Raw genomic sequence first — 27,441 nt, forward strand, 5'->3', positions numbered from 1 at the left:
CCACATTGCAGCTATTCGGGATGCTCCATCACCCAGTGATCCAGTGACGGTCCTGTGTCATGGATTGCGAGTCCTGGATCTTGAGTCGTGGCTGCGGTCCTGGATCATAAGTCCTGGATGGATATCCTCGTGGATTCATCTTCTTATTATACACACATGCATTTCAAAACATTTGGACTACCTATGTTGCAAATGTATTATCTTTTCAATTTACACACGGCATCTATTGCACGTCTGTCCGTCCTGGGAGAGGGATCCCTCCTCTGTTGCTCTCCCTGAGGTTTCTCCCATTTTTCCCTTTAAACTGTGGGGTTTTCTCTGGAAGTTTTTCCTTGTACGATGTGAGGGTCTAAGGACAGAGGGTGTCGTATTGTCATACTGATATTCTGTACAAACTGTGAAGTCCACTGAGACAAATGTAACATTTGTGATATTGGGCTATATAAATAAACATTGATTGATTGATTGATTGACTCTCAGGTCTTTTCTTGGCCTAACATCGTGGTACTCCAAGTTCATACAGAACTATGCAACTGTGGTGGAACCAATGAGAGATGTGCTACGCAGAGCTACATTCACATGGACTGATGAGGCACAGAGTAGTTTTCAGCAGGTTAAACTACTCATCACAGACAGTTCATCACTCGCTCTTTTTGACCCGTCACGGCCCACCATAGTGTCTACAGATGCCTGAGACTATGGCATAGGTGGGGTGCTGACACAGATACATCGTGACAACACTGAAAGAACAGTGGAATTTGCTTCGCGCTCTCTTAGTGCTCCAGAGAGAAAGTACTCTGTGGTAGAAAAAGAAGCTTTGGCCTGTGTGTGGGCTGCAGAGCGTTGGAGAACCTACTTGTGGGGAACAAAGTTCACCTTAAGGACTGATCACCAAGCTTTGACCACACTCTTGGCTACAAAAGGCATGGGGAGAGCTGGTATGAGAGTAGCACGCTGGTCGGCCAGGCTACTCTGCTTCAACTATGATATTGTCTACAGACCCGGTGCTCAGAACCATGCAGCAGATTGCCTTTCCCGCCTGCCACTGCCACACGGACAGGACTGCACCTCAGACACGGAACCAGAGATGGTTGCTGCTGTCTCTGCCCTGCTGACTGCTGTTCCCTCGTCTGACTTCACAGATGCCTGCACTTCCTGTCCAGAGTTACGTCAGCTACGCAACTACATGACAGACGGGTGGCCAGCTTCATCCAAAGGCCTGCCTGCTAACATGTTGCCGTACTACCAGGTGAGAAATGAACTTTCTGCACATGAACAACTCATTCTGAGAGGGAGTCACAGGTTAGTTGTTCCAGTAAAGCTACACTCACACATGGTATCCTTAGCACACGAGAGCCACCAAGGCATTGTACGCACAAAACAGAGACTCAGAGACTTGTATTGGTGGCCTAAAATGGATGCACTGGTACAATCGGTTATCGCCGCCTGTGTGTCCTGCCAGATGAATGATAAAACAGCTAAAACTAACCCTGCACCTATGACACCAGTCCTTCTGCCTCAGGGGCCATGGCAAAAGCTTGCCCTCGACATCGTGGGCCCATTTGAGACTGGTCCGGTGGACTGTAAGTTTGCTATTACTATGACTGACTACTATTCAAAATGGCCAGAAGTGTGTTTTGCCCCAAGATGCACTACTGCAACAGTGATCACCTTCATGAGATCAGTGTTCAGCCAAAAAGGGAACCCTGTGTCTGTGGTGACAGATAACGGTCCACAATTCACATCCTCAGAACTCGCCTTTTTCCTAGAAGAAAGAGACATCCAACACATCAGGACTACAATCTACCATCCAGAAGGAAATGGAGCGGTGGAGAGGCTAAATAGAGTGCTGAAGGAAAGCATTCTCACGGCACAGAGAGAGAACGCTCCGTGGAAAGCTCACGTTGCTGAGTTTCTTCAGGTCTACAGAGCTACACCTCATGCCACTACAGGGACATCTCCGTTCCAGCTCATGTATGGAAGAAAAATGCGAACCAAACTCTCAATCCTGCCACAGCTTACGGATACTCAGGATCAGGAACTGAGAGACAGAGTGGAAAAGAAACAGTGGCACATGAAAACATATTCTGATGCAAAAAGAAATGCCAAGATTCCCAAAATACATCCGGGAAGCCTGGTGCGTGTGAGAAACCCGCTGCATGTCAAAAAGGGAAAGCCAAAGTTCAGTGAGCCTCTGAAAGTGACCAAGCAGAAAGGACCTCACAGTTACACACTTGATAATGGAAAAACCTGGGATGCTTCACACCTGTCGGTGCTTCCAGAAACATTCACTCCTCCATCAGAAGAAGTGAGGCCTGCTGAGCCAGCTACAGTGCATGGTGCTCAGAGCAGGAACCAGCGAATCAGAAAGCAGCCTGTTTGGATTGAGGACTATGTCACTTAAACTGTGGTTGAATTAATGTTTGAAAATGTTCTGCATATTGTGATATGTGAAGTTATTATCATTACAGATGGTTTCATGGTTACTACGTAAGTGTCTGTTTAAAATGCTAATGTTATGCATGCTGTTCAAGGGGAGAAGTAACTCTTTTTAAGAAGGGGGGAAATGTTGTGTTCTAATATACTCCTGCCAATAGGGGGCGCAGTGTAACCAGAGTATACATACAATGTTGAGAGAAGAAGAGTAAGCCCGGGAGTTGATGCTGTGGCAGTTAAGCATGACGAACAGTAAAGAGTTGAGTACCCGTATCCTCTGTCCCTTGTTTCATTAATTTCTTTCTACTAATACACAACAGGTACTGTACAGTGCAATACAATGAACTATATATGTGCAGAGGTTCAACCATAGGAGTTTACCTCTGGCTCTTGTTTGTTAAGGTTAAGTCAGGCTGAATCAGCCATATACAAAAGTGATTACGACATCATAAGACAACACAATCAATCTGAACATTTAGGATAACAGGGTGCGTTCACACCTGCCTTGTATAGTCCGGTTGAATCGAACCCTGGTGCTTTTAGCCGCTGTGTGCGATTCATTTGGGTCGGTGTGAACACAGTCCGACACCTCTTAAGTGAACTAAACAGGACTCTGGTCCGCTAAAATAGGTGGTCTCGGAGCGTTTGCTTGCGAAATCTGGAGCGGTTCATTGCTGGTGTGAACGCAGTTCGCACCAAAACATAGGAAGCGCAGTATTTACGTGTCACAAGAACGCGGATATCTTCAAAAATCTTTTGCGAAAGAGTATTTCAAAACCTCCGCGGTTGTTTAGTTAAAGAGTGAAGCAGAATTAAGTGTTGAACAGTGTCGTGTAAACAAAAAATTCTCCGTCAGCTACATAAAGTAAGAACACCTGTCGTCGGTGAAACGCCCCTCCTTACTGCAGAACGTCTCTCATGAACAAGAACATGCCGATCTAGATCCCTCCACTTCGCGTTGGGCTCCTGATCAGCCTGTCGGTGTTATTTTCCCCACAATGACCGCGCCGCTGCACATTATCCCGCTTATTACATGGCCACATTCTGAACAAAGTAACAACATGACTCCCAATATTCATTTAAATGCTTTTGTGGATTTAGAAAATGATTTTGTTGATTTAAAAAATAGTTGTATGTATTGATTTAAATATACATGCATCCGCTAAGAAAAGTATTCCGTTGTTACCGTTTGAACTAACGTAGCAACGGCAGGAACTGCTTCGATAGCGTTTTTGAGGAGCTTTTTGATTACAGATTTGAAAACATCGTTGCTTGCTTTAAAAGTAGCACAATTCATTATGTAAAACCTTGGAAAGTATCTAGATATCCCTGCCCTAATGCCAAAGTAACTGGCAACTGAATATGTTTCGCCGTCTGATGTCTATGTCTGGACCGCTGAGTAAAAAGGAGGGTTTCTGCCCGTTACTTCTCCGCTGTTTTTTAACGGACGTTGTCTGATTATATAATCATATGCGCGGGCCGCTAGAGTCTATTGATCTCCAGATTAACAGCAGCATGAGAATAATCTGCCGAAAGTGCCGATGCTCCATGGCGGAGGCTCCGCTAGAAATTGCCGGGATTTGCGTTTTTACCCCTTTAATGTCTGACCAATGGTTGAACAGCATTTCCTAGCACATGACTTGTGTTTAAAGTTTATAGTCCGTTTGAGTTTTGCCCGTGTGAACGCGAACCGAACCATCGGAAAAATGAAACAATGTAACAAACTGTGGTCTGGTGCGCACCAGAGAGCGGACTATTAGGTGTGAATGCACATTTAATCCCTCTTATTGAATCCGTTTATCAATGTTATTAAGAAAAACTCTCTTTGGATGAGCTAGAGTGAACATTGTTAATGGATATAACATATTTATAAACTCATATTTCTTCTAAGTATTCCCAATTGTGCAGTGGGGATGCCATATGGGGTACCTTGATTTTATTTGAATGAATTTCAAACAAATATGTTTTAATATATTTTCACAGAAAAATATGTCTTCAGAAGCTTTCAAAAGAAATGTCATCAGGTCTGTGTTGATTCAGCTGTCACTGCCCAAAGAGTAACACTGGAATGACGATAAGGTCATGAAGGTATGCAATATGTATTTGTTGGGTTACAGGGTGTGAGTGCATCCTGAGTTTAAAAGGCACAGAGTACAAACCTGACAGGCTCACATGTATCATGCGTGTTTGTTGCACTGACATCAAAAAAGGCAATGAACAGGTGAGTCAGGACCGAACCCAAGTTTGTCACTGTCAATAATTCCAACTTCCAACCACAGTCGATAAGGTTTTTCTTTATTCCACTAAGCTTTGTGTTTAACGTGAACCTCAGTTAATAACATGATTCATCAGCCAGACAAACCTTTTAAGCCCAAGTGCCTGCTTTGTGACCTGTCAAAAGCTGAAACACAGCTCTAGCAGCAATCAGCAGAGATGCCCTTTACTTGTTTATGAAAGCTTATTATTAGAACAATCACTTTTAAATATTGATTATAGTGTAAGTGGTAACACTCATAAAGAGACTTAAGCCTGATTTGAGGAAAAGCAGCTTGAACATTTCTAATTTGAAAAAAAACAACGAGTCTTATGTTCATAAAAAAAAGTCATACCTTTTTTGATTGTATGTTGTGTCTGTGCATTTCAAGTTGAGGAAATTATAGTTCAGACAAGGTGAGTGTCACTCAAGGTACAGTAGACGCTGTAATTTGACAACAAGTTATATTTATAACACCAAAAGAAATATGTGACTGGTGTCTGGTGTTTGTATGAGCATGCATGTGTATATGTGTGTGTGTGTGTGTGTGTGTGGTGTGTGTGTGTGTGTGTGTGTGTGTGTGTGTGTGTGTGTGTGTGAGTGTTTCATGTTAATCACTCTCCCCATAATTACCATTTTCCTGTTAATGGATCTGACCTCTTAATCACCATGTTGCCCTGTGTCCCAGTGCACGTGTGTCAGTTACCATGTGTGTCCATGTACGTGTGTGTGTGTGTGTGTGTGTGTGTGTGTGTGTGTGTGTGTGTGTGTGTGTGTGTGTGTGTGTGTGTGTGTGTGTGTGTGTGTGTGTGTGGGTGTGAAGGAGAGAAAGAGAGAAAGAGAGACAGAATGAGACAGCAGAGGTAATTTGGCTTAACTAGCTGGGCGATTGTAACTGTGCAGACCATAAATCTTCATCACACACTCACCCTATGCATGTGAATGTAAGTGTGCACACACTCACGCAGCAAATCATTTCCTGTTATCTGAGATAAGCAGGAAATCTTAATCAACCAATAAGAGCACAGAGGGCATCTTTTACTGTCTCTCCCTTCCTACCCGTCGGTTCTCTCTCTTTTTTTCTACAGGGTTACATACTCTATAGAGCAGTAAACATCATGTTGATGCTTTATTTAATTTTGCTCTGTTTTAATCTATTTTATTTCTCTCCCTTTTTTAATTAACTCTGTATAACAATTTGAGCACTGAAAACCACCGGATTGTCAAAGAAAGGTTTATTATTGTAGAAGGCTGATTATAAATTATGCTGTTGAACCAAAGGAGCATGGTTCATTCCCCACAGTCAGAGAATTGCTTTTCATCAAACCACCAAGTATTAAGAGGACTCATTTCATCTCGCCATGACCCACATCCGTTTTCCTGAACTGAACCGAACCAAATGATTTTGCTTATAACTATGCAAATGATATTTCCCTCACACATGCCTGACTTCTAGACAGAGTTCCACATCACTTGTTTTAAACTAGACCATCTCAAATGAGCAAGCAGAGCGAGGACAACAACAAAAAATGCCCATGTGAGATAACCAATAACTAAAGAAATATATTACAAGTTAGAACCTAATTAAACCTAACAAAGCTATTAAGAAATATGCGTTTTAAGACCTTTAGAGTATTCAAAAAGTCAGCATTGGATGTGACCTGCAAATGAACTTGTTTGTGGCAAATCATCCTGGTCTTAACATCTCTTGTGGCATACTGTATATTTGATTTCTATTTTCTTTTTTTGCTGGATGGATCTATTCCATAAGTATAACTTCCTTTGTGGGTTAGTTCATCCTTCACCAAACGCTGCTGTGTGTATTGTGTGCTGTTGCCTTGAAGAAGAGGAGCCAGAAGAAGAGCCTCTTGTGAGAAGCGAGTCTTTGTATCAGATTGGATATTCTTGTTTCCAAGAATAAGTTCCTGGTGGATGCTCACATCACAGGATCCAAAATGAAATAAAGAGCTCACTCACAGTTACTTTTCCATTTCCTTTGCTTTTTTTATTCAGACACATGAGAAAGACAGCGAAGCCTCATTCAAAGATCAGAAACAACAGCTAATCAGTATAATATTGTCATGTAGTGACTGGAAAAAATATTGTCTTTGTTCGCAAGATACCAAAGAATACATATCGCTTATAATGTTTTGTTCTCTTGGGAAAGAAGAAATCTCTGAATGCGTGATTGATTTATTGTTAGAAGCAAGAACTTTAAGCCTCCATTCATATTCATTTGCTAAAAATGTTGGGTTATTTCTATCCAATGTTATTGATTGACAAAAAACTGTTGTTGTTTTGATTCAGCAGAATTAAAGTGAATCAGGTACATCATGCAATAAGCAATATTGTAAGTTTCATTTTCTAAAACTTCTTCACATTACTAAGTCCTTCTTAGGTCAAGAGTATGTGAGATGTGACAATTACTTTCTGGTCGAACAACTTGTGCAACTGTCAAAACCTAATCTCAGTGTTTAACCATGAAAATCAAACTACGTACATGTCAATAAACAGCACTCTCACATTTCACAGTTAATTGAATAACGTAATAATAATTTAATTTCAGGGTTAAAAGAACATGTCGGACGTGAATAGAGTCACAGACAAATGCCATTAGGCACTATTGATTGTTTGATCAAATCATAAGGCAAGGAGAGTTTAATAGCTTATCTGAAATTAGCTTGTTTCTGGGTATTGTGTTTCTTGCAAGATGAGTTCGATAAAAAGGTTCAATAACTAAAGGAAACCAAAGTGTCACTGATTGGACCTGAGGTATTTGTATACCACAGCAGGACAACACCCTGTTGCTATGCAAGGTCATTTGTTCTACTACAACAGAACTGCTCAAGAGAATATAGCCCAGCATGACAACATCTGCTCGACGTTTGTTGACATAATGAGCATTTATGTCATTATAAACCATGTATGCATTCATATCTAAACTAATAATGTGACCTTCAAGTATGTATGTGCTTGTATTTCCACATCCATAACTCCATGTTGTTTGTTTTATTTTTTTACGTGAATACTTGGTCCCATATATTTGATGATGTAAAACCATTGGCTCATTACAGATCATCATTAATTGGCAATAACAAAAAAAGCAGTTCCTTGTATACTGTAGCTTCAGCTTGAAAGGATTGCAAACTGGCTGCACATCAGTGGTAACCTAATAATAAACAACGGGATATATGCCATAACAGGTGTGTCTGCTGTGTTTGCCATGCTAATGGCATTGCCATGCAATGGAGATTAGAGGATGTTGAACACAAATATTTTGCTTTGAAATAAATCAAAATAAAGTGTGTAAAATGCATTATGTTCTTGAGTTTATCCTAGGTAACACCTTACTACAATTTAATAAAATATTTTTAAAAACCAGTAAACTCCTTTCTTGTCTTTGATAATTTTTCAAATTTCCCTCAGTTGTTTACAAGGGAAAACAATTACGATTAAAACAATAACCGGTCCTACCTGGTCCTGAAGTTGGTCGGATGTGGGTGTCCATCATACAAGGACAAAAAGTCATATTCTTCTTCTATGGCAAATGACAGGAACATGAGCTGGATTCTACTTCCTTCCTCTCCGACGATGACCCAGGTGCAGTTCGCTCCATTGGGGTAGCCATAGGGAAACCCTGGCGATTCTATACTGCCATTTCTGCCTTTTAGTGTACCGCCACATGTGTAGATAAAACCTAAAGGAGAAAAAAAGAGAACGTTTCATTTATTTGAACATTTGATTTATTCTTGAAAAACAAACGGCGGCAAACAACAGATGCTGTGTACTACAGGATAAACAGGGAGAACACAATGTTAAGCAGGAGGATAAATATTATTTGTAAAGTTTAGAGTCTAACGAACACTGTGAAACATCATATGACAGAATGTTCAGTATGTGAAGATTGTGCATCCATGCGTCCGTCTCTGTGCATATAGTTAGCATAAATTAGTTTGTCTACCAGTGTGTGCTATGTTTTGAGAGACACCGAACAACTGCAGGCTATGCGTACACTCACACAGGCACTTTTATTCAACAAAAACGCACACAGGCACACGTACTACGGTACTACAAGTATCATTTTTACACAACTTGTTTGATTAAATGGATACAAGATTGATGACAGACTGTCCTAATCCAATATTAACAAATAGAAATACAGGTTATAGTGCAAACAAGTTGGGCACTGAAGTATTGCTTTACGTCAATCTAGGATGAAAGCCATACGTCAGCATGAGTCATCCAAAGTAGGTCAGCTTGGTTCTGATACATCCTGTTTCTTTGATGCTGATCTATGATTACATATTAATGGAATATATACAGTAGCGAGCATCAGAAGAGTTGAATCAAGTATTTGTCAGCAACTCTTGCAGCTCCATGGATCTGTACTGTTGCGGCTAGTAACATATTTTCTCCTGGCCTCCCCCCGCAGCGAGGGCAAGGGCCGGGTGTGTTTCAGAGCCTCACCCCAGGAGTTGGTACTCTTTTTAACATGGGGTGCTTGAACCTAGGTCCTCTGACAGTGGGGAAGCTCAGCAACCCCTTCCACCTGACTTGATAGGCGAAATCAATAAGAGACCAGAGCATCCTCTTGGATTCGCACAGTGTGTCTCTAACAGATCAAAAGCTGGCTCCTTTTTCTTTTTTTGCTGCAATTTATAACTGAAGGAAAAATGTTTCTCTGCATGTCTATATTAACTGTGGAGGATAAAACGACAGGGGTTTGACACCAATGCAAACTCTTTGCACACAATATGCAGCATCAAAGGCAGTTAATGATTTATTGAGGGAGGGAGAGAATAAATACAACTAGATCTTAATGAGCTTCTATAGGCTCTTTATCATGACTCTATGGTGGCAGAGACGAGGAAATGGAGGAGAGGAAGAGATGCCAAACTAACAATAACATCAACTGCAGAGGCATTATTTAGATGCTCTGGATAGGAAGAAGCAAAACATACAAGCACGTCACAGTAATGGATATCCAACCAATTATAAACTAAGTTATTTTCCATGTAAGAGAGTAAACAAGCATACTGTATAAGAAAATTTATCATTGCATTTCCAAGGTTTCTGGTTGGGTTGGGTTATATAACATAAATAAGATGCACTGGTCCGTTCAGTCTATCGTACTATGCTGATACTAAAGTTAATGTTTTGTGTTGAAAGAATATATATATTATAAGTGTCTCGATACATAAACAGTCAGTAAATGTGATGTTAATTTGACTTAACAAACTCCCAGAAACCTGCAGGTCCGCTGCAACTCTTACTACTTTTAAATCCAGGCTGAAGACTTATCTGTTTGTCGCTGCTTTTAATTGAAACTGAGCCGTTGTGTTCATCAGTAAAGTGGAACTTCTGTGTGAACTATTCATATCTTAAACTGCACTGTAACCTTTTATTCATGTACTTTTTATTCATGTTTTTTTTCTTTTAATGTTTCTTTTATTGTCTTTTACTGTTTTGAAATGCCTTTGTCTGAATGTCTTTCATTTTTGTAAAGCACCTTGAATTGCCTTGTGTTGAAAGGTGCTAGATAAATAAACTTGCCTTGCCTTGACCATATTTTGGATAGGATTGTTACTATAGAAACATGGAGTGTGTAGAAATAGTTTTGATCACTTCCCTTTCCTTTTCCCTGCTGCTTGTACTGATACATTAGAAGTGAAGCAAATTCTGCTGCTGTACTTATTTTAAATCTCTCCGGGTTACAGATCCTGCTAAATGCTTAAATTGTAAAATGCAAATGTAATTGATCTCTTTGGACTTCACGGTTCACATCAGGATCATTATCGTCTCCCTTTGATCTTAATGATCCTTTTATATCAAACACACCACAGGTGTTAGATGAAAAGCTTGAAGTGTCCAGACGTGAAGTCGGAGAGTTTCTTTCTGCGATGCTCTATCGATCCCTGATGGAGAAACTCTTCACTTCTTCCGCTCCACGGGAGAGCCAGACTGCAGAGTCAGCTTACAGAGCAGAAGCCCTTGAAGCTGGTGGGGATTTGGCCTCATCCTGCTCAAGGACACTACAGCAGAGAGGGAAATTGCTGTTATATTGGTCACTATGTCTTCTTGCTGAGATGATGTTGCAATCACTTTTCTGTTATCTAGCATACCTGTTTATTTTTTGTTTTAAATGTATTCAGTCCCCGTTTCTTTTTAATCGCTGGCAATGACCATATCTACAAAAGCTTTTGAAACTGCAGCAGTATGGCTTTGGTGTATAATTGTGAAATGAAAATGTTTAATACAAATGCTCTCACTGTATGCTTTAAGTCCTTGAATTTTCTAGGCTTTAATCGATATCCTCTGAGTGCAAAGCTCAAATCAGGACAATCATGCGCGTGCCTTTCATGTTTATGAGCCTTGTTATTTGCTATGGCAGCTGGGGCCACAGGGACAGCAGGGTGATCCCGCTGGATGCTTTTCCAACCAATTATCCAAGACAGACCCTAACCAAAAAAGAGTGTGTGTCTATAAATATATGTGTGTTTCAGTGTGTGCTTTTCCAATTTACCAAGACAATTCCAAGACCATCACATTGAGCAATATAATGACCAATGGCAGTCTGAGCCGCAATTAGGCGCCAGTATCTCTGTCCCTTCACAACAAATCACAGCAGAGATGATGAAAAACGAAAGGAAGAGCTAGAGCCATATGACAGCTGACACATATGCTCATACACAGACCTACAGAATATTATAAGACTGGCATATACACTCACAATATACAAATTCATATCATATATTGTTTGTTTGAATGACTACAAAGGACACAAAGGGCTGAAATGCCACTGACTGTCTTCTGTGCTTTGTTTTTTACACTTTTTCAAATCTGCAAAGGAAAGATTGTGAACAGCACAGCAAAAAAAGGAATTTATTTAACGGCCCAGTTCTGAAAGGGTAGATCCATGTGGTTCCCAACTGGAATGTTATCATCCAAGTGAAATGGGATGTATGCTCCATGAAGCAGGAGTTCCCCTGAGGATAGCACAGATGCACGGTCACAAAGAAAAGGCAGACCTATCAGAGCATCTGTCTAATGTATTTCTAATTAAATGAATGTATTTGCTATGTAACAACCCCTGCATGTCCAAGATTACACTTGAATAAAATCAATGATTTCAAATATCGCTACATGCCTTTATGGCTATGATGGATAGAAAATAGATTATTTACATTCTCCACTATGACATATAGATGCTTTGAGATATTATCTAAAGTAACAGCCAGTTAATGGCTCCAAATTATTTGATAATAAATCTAATTCAGTTGACAACTTAATACAATTTTAAGGTTTATGTTATGAGGAAGGTAAAATACACTGAGATGAGTTCATGCACCTAATTATAAAGTTGCTTTTACTGGTTTTTGACACATTTCAGATGGTGTATTGATCACTCAATGTATTTTTTCTCTGGTTCTAAGACGAGCTACTGGATTCCTTTATATATATATTTGAATATGGTTGGCTAAATGTTGGTGCTACACTTGCAATATAAGAATCTGAAATGTAATTGGTTTAACCGTTTTGTTTGTTTTGTTTTTTTATGAGCTAGGAATATTGCATACTTCCATCTGCAGGAAAGAGATTAGCTCAATAACTGTCAATATTCCATACAGCCAAATACTCAGATTAACTGATGCTTATGTGAGACAAAGTCTGTTGTGTCATGCAGAAATGCTTCAAAGTGAGGTGTTATGAGGTAAAGATTCAAGATTGAGCTCCCAATAGAATATAATAATTAGAGTGGAACAACTTATTCAGGAAGGGAAAATACAGGAACTAACACAGAGACCTTATTTTGTCACATGTTATTAAAGAGGCTGCAAATAAATGCATAATATAATGCGCAATAGGGACTGCATTTCGTGTGATGAAGCATAACGTGAGGTGTTTATGATCTCTCAGGGGTGACATTAACCTATACACAAACAATTAAACTGGTTAGGAGTTTATTAACAGATGCTAGACAAGATATATGATGAGCCAGGGGTAATGTTATGTGGTAATTGTAGTTACCATGGGGTATAAGGGGTAAGGCAACAATTAAAACGATCTTCTCATCAACTAAAAAACATTCCCGTAGCTTTTTTATCAATGTTATCCACAGTCAGTAAATCAAAGGGGGACAGGATATCTGAACATTGAAACTCAAAGGGAATCGTTGTTTTCATGCTGTAGTCTAGGCAATGTGACAATATTTAGTTTTTTATAATATTAGACAATACTTTTAGATTCAAACCTTTAAAACTGAATGGTCCATTCTATGTATAAGGAGTAAGGTTTTGACTTTCTTCTCTGTAGTCTCTTGTGGTCTTAGTATTTCATGTTGTCTTTTTTTAACTGATCCCTCTAGTGGTTAAAGTATGTTTTTGCATGAGAGTGATCCTTGACACAGCTGCGTGGAATCGTTTAAGACGGCAAAATAATTGTTAAATATCACAACAAAATAATTTCAATAGTATCAATCGAAACTCAAACTGGCTTGACGCAAAGTCAAATTGTTGGGATTGTAAAGCTATCACAAATGAGCTCCGTAATACTCTCCAGTTCACACAGGAACATATGACTCAGTCCATCACAATGTTATCAGAACTCAACAGATTGGAGGGTTTCTTAGTCTAAATGCAGTTACTTCATTTAATTGAACAGCCAGGATACAGAGTGGAGTGTATGAGGAGCGGAACAGGGACAGAAGGACAGAGATGGAAAGCAGAATAAACAGAGAGAAAAGGACAGATTTCCCCTCGTTCATCATTGAATGAAAGGATGATTTAAAAGTCATCACTCACAGAGGGATAGAGGCGAGGGAGTGTGGGAGGGGGAGAGAGGGAGAAATATTGAAAGAGAGCGAGGAGAGTAAAAGAAACAGAGGAGGATGAGGCAGAGAGAGAAAGAGAGAAACAGTGAGAGGGAAACAGGGGTAAAAGAGAGAGTTCTAATTATGCTGACTACCAGACCGAAACTGACAGTCCTTATATACACACACACACACACACACACACACACACACACACACACACACACACACACACACACACACACACACACACACACACACACACACACACACACACACACACACACACACACACACACACACACACACACACACACACACACAAGCACAGTGTCACAGAAAGACAGGCTTACCGCAAACACACACAGACAAGTACAAACCATAATGAAAAGGAAACACACATATGCTTATTTCACAACCCTGACCTTACCTATTAACCCTTTCCACAAACCCACTGACTCTGCTGCCATTTACTTTACAGTTTGTTCACCACAGCACATACTACTACACACGTACAAATTGTGGAGTGACAATGTCACAATGTAAGTGACTATATGTTTCATTACAACTGTGAAAAGGAAAGAGCAGTCATGCCAACAGAAGATCAATTAAGAGTTGTTCTAATTAGACCCAGGATATTTTCTATCAATACCTCAATAATGCAAAAATAATGTATACATGTAATGTATATCAATATATTTGCAACCCATAGTTCTAAGTGCACAAACCATGCTAATGTTGGTGATGAGGAAAACCAGCAAATGTAGCAATAATTTGGCTAAAGATTAGAGTACTGTGTGCATGGTTTGATACAGTTTCATTTTAGTTTAATAATTTCAGCTGATTTACGATGACTACAGATGTTGCCCTTCACAATAAAGACAGTAACAAACTTTCCAAAGCTACCTTTGGGGTCTATCGGGCATGTGTGTTTAATATTTTAAAAATCATTAGGGTGGAGTATCACCTTAAGCAAGGCCTTTCCCCCCCAAAGACTTAAATTGAAATGCTAATTGGCAAACAGTAAAAGATTTGTGGTTGGACCGGGTAGCTCCCAGGTGTGAATATATGCACTGATACTAATGAGGAACAGGGTTTAGCTGGAAAACAGCGTGCATGCTCAGCAAAACCTTCCCTGGATAAAAGAAGCTTAGAGACAAAGAAGAAAATCTGCTTGTTGAATTGAGTGGATTTAATGAACCCTGGACTGCAATATAGGCCTGATCTCTTTCTTCACAGCAATATCTCATACTGAATGTCTCAGATAATACACTGAAGACAAAAAACAAGCTTTAACATGTGAATTATAACAGCACATTATTTTTTAAGACAGTCCAGTAGCTAGTTTTATGACTTTAAATAGGCACATCATCAAAAGCTGTGTAACTACTTTTACAAAACACAAGTTCTGGGACCTTCCGTGCACAGTTTCCCAAATTAAGTCCCAAACAAGCAGGATGCACTAGAGAGGATGTGAATTGCCAGTAGGTATGAATGTTTGTCTAAGGAATTGTGGCCTGTTCAGGATATCGTACAGCATGCATTAGTTAACAATGAGTCATTTTCAATGTGTCAAAAAATGCAGGCTCCACGTTAGCTTCAATTATATCTCTTTGTTGGTGCAGCAAGGAGCTCCAGCAGAGGGCTGTGGAAGTAAAATGGAAGGCAGTGGCAAAAAAGGTGGCAAAATCCATCAAGCAGGTATAAGCACCGCAAGCTTGAATCATAAGGAAATGTGAAAAATGACCTTGCGAGCATACAGTTAGAAGAGAAAATGTCTGCTGCAATTAAAACTTTCCAGAATGGTAAAACCTTTTCTCAAAGGATTGTAAACTGCACATTGTCTTTGCACCTGACAATCTTTGAAAATGGATTCTGGTTTGCATTTATCTTCTCGAGGGTACCTGTTACAACACACCCACACTGAGCTCCTTCTGTTTGCGGCACTATAGGCTCTTAGCCAGAAGGCCAATGTCTACTTACAGACTCCAGCCCCCTCCAGCATTGAGAGAGAGTAAGTGGGTAAAATGATCTGAACCAAACGAAAAAATTAGTATAAAAGAGAATAAAAATCTGCAATTGGCAAACAGTATAATAATGTGACTCGCATCCAGATATAAGCGTGATGATTCGTAGGGGGTGAAATCAATTACTAAGCTTGTCCTTTTCCACAGGGAACCGTATGATCAATATAGCCATTTCAGCGTGGTGCTGACTACTGAATGAGGAAACAGTAGAATTACCCTATTCTTCAATTGAATGGGCGCCGAGTTCCCCCTGAAGGTTGCTGGACGGCCCAGTCTCCACTTGGGGGGGCAGACATGTCTCCATATAGCATGGCACATATCTGTGTTGGGGTGTGCACACATCTTGTAATGTAAAATATGACTCTTATCCACTGCAGTGCAGTCACATTACACCAGTCCGACTCTGAGAAAAATATGCTTTAAATTCTCTTCCATTCCTCTCTCTCTCTCTCTCTCTCTCTGGTTCCCTCTTTCCATTTGTCCATTGCTCTTTCATCTCTCTGCAGCACTCTTTTCCTCTCTCTCTCTCTCTCTCTCTCTCTCTCTCTCTCTCTCTCTCTCTCTCTCTCTCTCTATCTCTGCCTCTCTCTGGGGGCCTCAGTGATACCAGATTCGCTTAAAGGGCTATTCCGTCTAATCTCACAGACTCTCATTTATGATTAAAGAATGGCTTTCCCAGTGGAGAAAAACTGACCAATCAAATCATTGCAGACAGACAAACCGTCCAATCAGTATTCAGATCACAGCAGCACTCAAGCTCCACAGGCAAAATGAGATGTGTGTGTGCGTGTGTATTTGCGAAAAAGCATGTGTGTGCATGAATGCAGCAACAGTTAATTTAAATGAGATGTCCATGTCCCTCGAAAATGATAGTATCTTTTAATTTTCTTGAAGAGGTTTTGAAAGCAAGGAAGAAATAAGGATGTAGGAAACGCACGGGCAGGGAGTAGGGTGGTCGGCATGGGAAGTGACAGAGTGACAGAAAGGTAGACAAACTAAGAGTTAGAAAAAGGACGAGCAAATGAAGAGTGGAGTGGCAGGGGCAGACAGAGGGGGAATGAGAGAAGAAAGAGAGATGGAAAAGGCAAACTTGCAATAGAGAGATATAGAGCAAGAGAGAGTAAGCATGTTTGAGGCCTCCCTTTGGTTCCTCCTGTCAGGAACGCTTGTCAGCCAAGAATTAGACTGCTCCACGCTGCCTCTGACTGACAGTCGGCCTGTGGTCTAGACTATACCCTGGAGTGGTTGAGGCTAAATAAGGGAAATGCCTAGAGAGAGACAGAGGGAACACACCGGGCTGAAAATCAATTTATAGCACTGTCAGTCAGAGGCAGAAAGGGACGATGGGATAGAGATACAGAGAAAGAAAGACAGACCCAGAACAGGAGCAAGGGGGAGACAAAGGATGTAAAAGAGGGACACACACAAAAGGGAAAAACTGGAAGAAAATATTTGAGAAAAACAAATGGGACTGATCGAGGAAAATCAGAACAGAGGGGAGCGTTGTGTTGAGGGAATCAGAGGGAAGAAGGAGACACAGAGACATGCTACTCTCCTACTAACGTTCAGTGAGCCTTTACAGATAACAAACCAGTGTTACAACGTTAATTGAAGACCTCAAATATGCTTACATCAAGCTATTATCCTCCACAACCACCACTCCTACAAATCATGGATACACTGGATAACTTATTTTTGACTGATCAACCGTGTCATGTTCAAGCCACTGTTGTACAATTATCAGAACAGCCTATAACTGCATGACTATTAATTTAAATGTTAATAAGCTAACCTGTAATCACCATTCACTGGTGTCAATGTTTAATCACTACACCATTGTTCAAGAATTGCCTCGTGGAGGGATGACTGTAATTATTTGTATTCTTCACCTGCTTTAAGCATATCTTATACAGAGGTTTGTCACTTCTTACTGTTAAATTCATTATACAAAGCAGACTCTAGTGTCTTGAATTGTGAGATATTAAATAAGACATTTCTATTATCCCAACTTGTCTTTTAACGCAAAACATATTTATAATGGCATAAAACTGTCTCAAGAAGAACGGTTTTAGTTCCCTTCAAAACAAGGATAAACATGAAATAAAAAAAGCAATTAGAAATCACTGCTCTGAGACATTACACAAATAAACTGTGCAGATAAGCTGGGAAAAACTACAAAATCTCATCAAATTGCCAGAATAAATAAGATATGACATCATCCTCTATTTTGACCTTTATTATGATACCTAATATACTGTACATAAGGAACACGCTTATTCAACACAACACTAGCAGCAGAAAAAGGTCTGAAACTGACGTATGATTTAGCCAGCAGGGTCAGCCCTTCCATTAGTCTCTCTAGGTGTTCTCTAATACGCTGTTTTCTGAATTGCTTGCTAGCCCATTTCAAGTTGACAAGGTCTGCTGTCCCATTAGGCTATTGTTGCCTCGAGTTATGCTGAGGGGCAAATTACTGGGTAAGATGTGAGTCAAGCGTAAGCCCAGGTGTTGGTTCAGTGTCAAGGAGGTAAAAGTGCAGAGAGAGAGTGTGGAGGACCGTGAGCTTGTGAATGCCAGGATTTATTGGTAAACCTTGTGAGTTTCCTCAACATAATAAATGTGGTGGGCCTTTGTAACCCACCCGAATACACATGGAAAATACAGAGTTGTGCTGAAAGTTTAATTAACGAAATCAAGCCTTGTCCATCACTTGAAATAATTTTACTCGAGGAAGACAATATTTTATTTGAATCAAGGTTTGATACTCTGACATCTGGTTTTAGTAGAGGTATTATGGTATGTTTTTATATTGAACTAATGGCTCAAACTGTTTCATTGGTGTCCTTAAACACTTTGTTCTAGTTTTTGTATTACTTGTAGTGAAGTACTTTTCTATCCTCAGTGTTTACTTAAAATGTACTAAAACGTAGTATAACGACTTCAACCAAGACAAATACCGGTATTAGCACAAAAACCACAACCAAAGCATTACTAGTACTACAAAAACATAATCTAATCAGAAAAGCTAGTATCCTACTATGGCTGCTTATGCTAACCTTTTTCAGACCAAATCAATGACATTTAGTGTGATGTAAGGGTATTATCTTTTGTTTTAAAAATGTATTGGGATATTCTCATATTTTAAGAAAGCTGTGGTTCTTGCCAACAACGTCTTTTCTAGTGTGGAAGTCAACATCCTCGGTCAAGCAGAGGCCATTATCAGCTGCCCCAAATCTCCTGATACAATAAATACATTGTGGACGTTCTAATAACTGTATAAAGCAAGTGCTGTATGCAAAGTAGGACATGGTGTTCTGTGAATGGATGACATAGATGATAGTATATCTAAATATGGTATACATGTTACTGAAACACTGTGAATAAAACATGTTATCTTGATTGACATGAAGGTGTATTACTTTTGGATATTCTATCACATGTTTCTTTTTTACATATCAACATAAATGCACTATTCTGGCTTCAGTTGGCTGAAAGACAGCTTGGAGGACCTCTTGCCTTGCACAAACGCAGCGTACACAGGAGGGGTGAGGAGAGGAGAGGAGAGGAGGGGAGGGGAGAGGAGGCGTAGGCAGTGAGGACAGGAAGCAATGGGAATAAGCTACCACTCACTTTCACTAATAAATTACAAAAAAATCTGCTTTCTAAGAAAGTGGGTCACTGAGAGCAGGCAAAGAATGCTAAGCAGAGGGAATTTTATGAGGGTAAATTCAAGCTTGTGTGTGTCTCAGCATCGCCGAGTGGGCGTGAGTGAGAGAGTGAGCCTCTACTTGGGCTTGTCATGGCTAGAATTGACTGTATTCTCATATTGAAAGTTGATCATTGTGCCTCGAAAAGGGGAGGAGAGTTTACTGTTGTTTCATCAATCATCTAATGAGCCCTCTGCTAGGCACATGCACACCAATATGCATTGAAACATGTACAGTGGATGCATCAAATCCTCAGTGAATGGCAGGTAGTACACAGCATGAAGAATTAATGAGTCAGAGAGAAACAGGGTGATGCAGTCTTAGGGGGGTTACTATTGATTTATGTCTGCTGAGTGTCATCATCTCCAATCTGACTAATGAGGTCTTAGAAACACACACACACACACACACACACACACACACACACACACACACACACACACACACACACACACACACACACACACACACACACACACACACACACACACACACACACACACACACACACACACACACACACACACACACACACACACAAAAATAAAGAATACACTTCCCTTTCTGTAAGTACATTACAGTAGAAACATGAACTGAACTCTGCCCAACTACTGTACTGGAACACTTTACCCCACCCTCCTTACTCATATACTGCATTTCTAGTTTGAGTATTTTTCTCTCTCTCTCCCACTCTCTCTATCTGTCTATTGCTGTGTTTTGACTGGTGTTCGCCCTGCCCCTCACTCACATCCACTTTCTCTTCTTCCTCTGCTCCCTCGCCATGTCATTTTTCCTCTAACTCATTTCCTCTAGTGTGAAAAAAAGTATTTTCAAGAGTAAAAAAAAAGATGATTTGGGAAATGTTCCAGAGGCTTTAACCCTTACAAACAACCGCCCCCACACTCTTACTTTTTCTTAAATGTGCCTTTTCCCACACCTCATCATCTGTATAGCAACAGCTGGTTTTAAACATAAAGCCACTGCAGGATGAGCTCAATAAGAGGGCAATTACAGGATTCACTCAAAGGATTCAAATGTAATTTCCCCATGCCTCTAGATACAGTGTGTACAGAGAGGTGCAGCGGAGGAGGAAAACATGCCATCAGGGCAAACACTGCTACCCACTTTACTGATTTCCCTTTACAATTCTTGTTTTGTTTGAACATTATCACTAACTATTTGCTTGTTCCCTGACACGCTTGCTGATGTTGATCAGTAAGATGTCTGAGTGAGTAGGCCACACCAATTACCATTTAACGGTATTTTTCTGAAAATAGCTAAGAGGTACTTTTACATGATTGAAAACAAGTATCTCAGGTTTACAAATAATAACCAGAGCTACATTGGAGGTACACAGGTTTTTTTTTTTAACATTGTGTGCCAATCAGAACAGATAATAAGTGACCAAAGACTACTTTGATCTGCCATTGATTTTGGTCGAGATGTGCTACTACTTTGCTCATGGATGGGGTCATTGTTAAAAAAGCGAGATTGTCAGTAGGAGGGAAGTTACAGGCAGGGTTGACTCAAACACAACTTACCCCTCTTACATACAGTAAGTGGCTTTTTTATTTTTTTACATACCCTGTTCTTCCATTTTTGCATCTGTGAATAAACCTTATAATTTGTATAGCAGCATGAGACCCTCATCAGGTCAACATAAACAAACATCGTTTTAAGTATTATGACAAACGATAAGTGCTGTTGTTGAACATTATTGGATAGTCAGATTATGAATTTATGATAGAGCTTCATGCAATGCATGCAGCTCTTAAAAATTCACAGTAAAATGGGCCAGCTGTGGAAATGGATGTCATGGTAGGACTGCATATAAAGAAATCAAAGCACCAAGTGTCCCTTGTTCTTTTCCTTTGTACTGTGAAATAATTTAAAATCATTCAGCTGTTGCCTCTTCATGAATGGGCTATGTGTCCTGGAAATCTGAAATCTAAAAATAACTTGGGATTCCCAAGACTGTTCATCAGTCTCTGTGGGGTTTGCATGTTAAGAATAATGAAGGTGATCTAACAGGAAATGGTGAAAGTAATAGTTAATCATTTATAAAGGAAATGAACACATATCCTCTTCCAGGCATTCATTCATAAAACATGCACGTTTACAGTCTAAAATGCACCATATTTCTGTACTCCATGCTCCCTCATTCAGCTATCGGGACATTCAGTTAAGCAAAGGTAAAACATGTTGAAAATGGGTCAGACTAATTGCTTCAAAAATAAACAAAAATATCATGCATATACTCTACATTACCACACGTTCATCCAGTATAAGAAAGTATTTACATGCAAGCACTTTCCCTACCTTCACTTCTATTTTTGATCACGCTCTCACAATTTCTTAATCCCTACTTTAAAACACACGCGCGCAGACACACACATTTCTCATTACCAATTTTAAGACAAATCGTTGGTTAATAGAAAAGACTCTCAATTAGTACTAAGAAGTTGAATAATCATCAATTGAATAACTGTCCTGCTGCTTTCAGGAATGAATCAAGTCAAAACATAGAGCAGAAAGGTTTTGATGATTAAAATTACTAAAATAACGTTCATATGTATAGTTTTCAGCTCTGGAGTCACCTAATTGTTTAATATTGTGATAACAATGTGGTAACATTTCTACATAACAACAATAGAAACTATAAAGTATTTTAGAGTAGTAGTTTAAAGGGTCACATTTTTGTAATGCATGTTCAGTGAATTATAGGCCTCAAACTCATTGTGTATGAAATAGTGACTTTAAGATAGAGCATTTCAATTCACGAAGTCAACTCTCAACAGCAGAAGTGCATCACAAATCACTGCAAGGAGCATTTCACATGAATATTCAGTGAACACTTCCTGTCAAGCCGAGGGGCCTCTGAGCATAAGGGGAAAGGGGAAAAAACCAAACTTTGATAAAAACTGAGATGAGGATTCAGGAAGTTAGGTCTCGTTATGACAAATCAAAAAAACAATGGAGCGATATGGGACCAGAACTCCAAAACATGGCATTGCTCTGAGCAACAGTTAATTTGCTCGGTTGTTTTGTTTTGTAGTTAAAATCCATATTTGTCCAGGGAATATCACCTTTCCAGCCTCATGTTTACACATGAACTGATTAACTCCACCAGCGGAGCCTTGGGCTAAAATGAAATCCTTCAGTTTCATGATCCATGATGTGAGGATTTGTTTCCATATAATGATGTCATTATCACGGGACATTCCTACTGGTTAGAGGCCTTACAAAAGAAGGTTTTAATAATGGTTCTAAATTCTGCTCAATCTCCTCTTGGCTTCTCATTTCAACAAAACCAGAGGCCATTTTGTGTTTTGATTGAAAAGTGCTGCATAACAGTTTAAAACTATCAAAGCGGCTTATCTGTTAAATTGGGATCTGGTTGCAGCAAAGCCTGTTGTACATGATTGACTTCTTTTACTACTTCTATTTAACCCTTTATTTGTCCAAATGTGTTGAGAAATCAGACGCTCAACGAGTAATCTAAACAACACACACACACACACACACACACACACACACACACACACACACACACACACACACACACACACACACACACACACACACACACACACACACACACACACACACACACACACACACACACACACACACACACACACACACACACACACACACACACACACACACACCTCATTCAGCAAGAATGCATCAATTAAACACTTTAACAAAACTGAAAAATCCTAAAATAGAGTCTTAAAAACTATGGCATTATCTAATTAAGGCAATTATTGAGAACAGATCAAAAATATAATCAAGCTCTATGAATACAATAACGTTCTTCTCATGTCACTGTTATTCAACTTTGCATTCTGATGACTAGTGACATAAAGGGCAAGTGAGTCTAAAATAACAGCTTAAGGCATGTGAAACCGGTATACGGTGACATATAATAGTGAGAGCACAACATGTCTCAGCGCTCGCCCTACTTTTATTCTGAATTCTATGGATGTTGCTGGTAGCACCCTAAAGGACTTTAGGATTTTGAGTATAAAGGCAAATAGTAAAGCCTGTGCATTTCTTTGTTAAATCTCAATAGCAACTTCCAAAGCTCAGAGAACTTGAATTGAAATCCAAGGTCTGCTTTGATATTGTTGCAGCATGGGCCTTGAAGAACATTAAAACATATTCCCTTAAGCCACACAGGGACGTTTTGGTAGGTTACATCACAAAGAGCAGATGGAAATATAATCACCAAGTTTCAATTTCTAAACTGCATGCATCATCTCAAGCAAGATCATTTAGTCAAATATTAAAAGTAACTCTTTCTATGAAGACCAGATATTTAGTGTATTGTAAGTGCATTCATAGATAATTATAAATACGCTGATTATGCTTAGTGACTACACTCATAAACACACATAATGATTGTGGTGGTTTTTATGCCGTTTTATAGAAAGCGTTACCAGCATGAGAGCCTAACATATATTTGTGAAAGACATTTAAAAACCCTTGAGTGATACATTGACAAGAAGCCTGTCAAGAGATTAAGTGTGCCTTTCCACAAAATACAAAGTGTGTTTGTTAAATGTTTTCATTACATTAAAAGAGAAGGGCAGAGAAGGTTGGTAACCTAAAGAGGGATTTTTCTATCTTGAAAACATGTATACAAACAGTTCTTAAAAGAACATGTAACAGGAAATGTAACATGTATAAAAGAAAGAAATCCACTCTCAAGTCCACTCTCAAGAGAACTAACAGTTTCATTTCTATATTGAGAAATATTATGAATCATCTGCATTGTTGAATTGCACCAGTAGGATGGACGAAGGATAGTTCTTAAAATAATATTTAATACATAAGTGGAAGTGCTAAAGCTAGTTCACTGGTTTCTGAGTTATATTCCTGGAAAAGTGTCACCGTGCAAAATGGTGTCCCCCACAGGGCTCTGCCTTCATACTTACTTTAAGATTTGATTCAGCTGAGCGCGCATGTACACTACCCTCAATCAAATCCATGGGGCTCTACAAAATCCCATCTAGTGGGTGACTCATAACTGCCATTAAACACAATGCAAAGAGCAGTGGGTGCTTACTCAAGGGCCCAGCAGCTCTTAAGAAAGGGTGTGGGACAGAAATAGAATCACATTTTCCAAGTTTGGGGATTTAAACCCTTCCAACCTTTAAGCTTTTCTTATACCACATCTAAAAGGTCAAAACCAATATTTAACTTGCACTTTTTTTGTTATTTGGAACAGTCACTTAATTGTTAAACCCCATTAGGTAACATTTTTTGTTCCATTGACAGTCAAGTGGAAATTGACTCTGTGGGCTCAAAACATTTTGGTTTGAGATAATACATCCAAATAAGTTGCAGAGTGTCTGACTGTAGGGCTTACAGCTGTGACTGCTTCTATGCCAGGAAAATCACCACTCGTGCTTTCATAGAGTCCTAGGAGTTGTTTCATTATTAACTGTCTCTGCAGTAGCTCCAGGGCTCGTATGGATGACATCATCATCGTGTCGCTGCTGTTTCGCTTTAGGAGAAACTTGTTTAAATACAGATTAAAATTGCAGTTGTAAAATACCGCAGAAATAACTTTGACTTGGCCTTTAAGGGATTTACTTTTCATATGTGAATGAAGTTATATAAATCATTCATCATCATATTGAAATGAAAGAAATCTAATAGAACTGAGATGAGCAACCAATCCCTTAAAACAAATGAAAGATTAAAATACAGTTTTTCCCCCTGAGGACCAGCAGGAACTATAAAGAGAGGTATTGCACAAGGATATCTGAGCAGGCTGAAAACCAATTCTTATTTTAACATATGTGGCAAGCCATAAATATTCAGTTTTCATTTGAGCATGATGACGTCCCCATACCAATATATTTGTCGATTCTAAAAAATATCAATTGTAGAACTGAGAAAGAGTGTGACACATCGTACACTTGAAGAAAATGTGCTAACATGACCATTCCATTAACGGAGAGTATGGGCGTATGAGTGAAAGTGAAATACACAGGTAGAAAAATGTCTTTGTTTGTCTTTGCAAACAGAGTATTATAATGGTGCTGGGTTGAAATTAGGACACTAAAGGGTACTTCTGCTCTTACACTTGTGTACTAACTGCAACAACAAAACAAACATATCTGACTAACAACATCAAACATCTGCTTAAATGACAAAGCAGTGTACAACGTTGCCATATGGTAGCCATAATCCATCTTGCAACCTTAGTCCAAAGACTTTTTTAATTGCTTTGTGAGTGAGGGAAAAGACATTCCCAGCTATAACCATTATATGTTCTATTAGGCTTACATGTCACCTATTCAGTGTTTCTCTCAAGGAGAGTTCAGAAGGGAACAACCGGGACATGGAGCTCGATATTTAAACTTCACAAAACTCTCTCTCTCACCTAGAAATATACAACATATAAACCATTTTTGTAAATCTCAGCTTCTTCTCAGCAATGCCATACGGGAAGGACACTTTCATTATCTGCTTATTTTCTCGTCTTTTTCTAAGAAATCTTTCTTGGCAACGGAAAAGCGTAATTAGGACACACTGCTGTTTACCGTGATCCATTTATTTTTGCTCATTTTATATATCTTGCTAAAACCTGGCAAGATCTGAATGCCCCCGAAATGAACAGCGACGGTTTTCTAAATATACGTGAAATAACTCTGGCAGGGCCGGCAGATTGCAAAGACACACAATTATCACATTTCAACACTTCTTAGATCATCTTAAAAACAAAATGCATTTCAGTCTTTCACTTCGTATCTGCCGTCTCTCTTTATTTTATGCCAACAAATAAAGGAGCTAAGATATACAAATACTGAAAAACTCAAATATTTATCTTAAAACTCTATCTGTTCACTTGACTTGTGAGTTTTGTGGCACAAATATAGACATAGCAAACGTCTCTACTTCTGTACTGTACCTTAATTACTGACCCTACATTAGATCTTTACATTTCAGTAAATCGGTTTTTCTGGCTAACATGGTGACCACTGAACTCTGGATTCAGACACTGCAGGTTATTGGGCAGCCATTTTGACTGTATTGGCATCACTGAGTACTGTACATATGGGTAAAGCAACTTCCTGCTACTGTGATTGATCACTAGCTGTCAAGACTAAGAATGTATTATTTCAAGGAAATTATTTATCTAAAACTAACCCTAAAGACAGCTGGATCCAACCAATGAAATATGACAGTGATAGTTACAGTAATGCACTACTAGAATGATAAAAAATGAAAATGTTTGCTGGTCTGAATCAAATGTAGCTCCCTGAGGGAACTCTGCTGTGGGAAGCTCGTTACAAAGTGGTTGACCTGATTGATTTCTGTAGGGAAATTATGTTTTTACCTCTCACCCTCCAGTGTGAGTTTGTAATCATAATAAAGAGAAACTAACTGTTTTAGATTCCAGCTTAAAATACCCAACAGTGGGCACATTGACAACTGTAGGGTTTCAAAGAGCAATGTCTTTGTATCTCTGGCTAAAACACAGAGGCACGATATTCCTTTTTGGCTGGGAGGCTGTTCTTGATCCTTCTCTGAGCTACAGAGGATGTACTCTGCATCCAGGTGTCTTGTTACTCTACTTATAGTGTCCTAGGCATTACGCTTTCTTAACTCAAGAGAAAAGATAACACAAAAATGAATTATAGTACCAGTAAATGTAACATTTTATAAGCAACATTGGTAAACAATTGCTGGTTTCCATGTCCTGAAAAAGAAAATGTGCTTCTTTTGTTTGTCATACTGTCAATGCATATGACATATTCATGTTGTTAACTGTTGGTTGTACAAGAGAAACATGTCGAATGTGTCACCTTGGATTGTGGGCAATTGAGAATGCCTTTTCATTATTTTATTTGGCATTCAATAGACAATAATTGATATATTACTTACTTGAATATACTATTCAGCAGATCGGTCAATATTTACCATTGTTAGCTGCGTGTCCTGTTGGAGTGCCAGGGTAAAACATTTGGACATAAACATAATCAATAATCCACCAAATGATGACTTCTATCAGTCTTATAGCCAGGGCTGCACATAACTGGTGCGCAGGTGCGCATGCGCACCTCCGCCAAAAAAAAGAGCACCAGGTAATTTGCAAAAAGGTGCATTTGCGTACCAACATTGAGAGAGAGAGAGGGAGAGAGAGAAGGAAGAAGAGAGAAGAGAGGAGAGAGAGAAGAGAGGAGAGAG

The 27,441-nt window shown here is 39.4% G+C and overlaps 1 protein-coding gene across 6 annotated transcripts in view; it reads right to left on the bottom strand.

The window, feature by feature from the left end:
- csmd3b (CUB and Sushi multiple domains 3b) overlaps nt 1-27,441 on the bottom strand; it is a 373,567-nt gene that overhangs the window by 283,727 nt on the left and 62,399 nt on the right. For all 6 annotated transcript variants that reach the window (XM_079656201.1, XM_079656206.1, XM_079656205.1 and 3 more), the window contains one exon: nt 8,165-8,387. In XM_079656201.1, coding sequence (XP_079512327.1) covers nt 8,165-8,387 — 223 coding nt within the window. The remainder of the gene's footprint in view (nt 1-8,164; nt 8,388-27,441) is intronic.

This window comes from Notothenia rossii, assembly GCF_949606895.1.
Source record: "Notothenia rossii genome assembly, chromosome: 10".
NCBI lineage: Eukaryota > Metazoa > Chordata > Actinopteri > Perciformes > Nototheniidae > Notothenia > Notothenia rossii.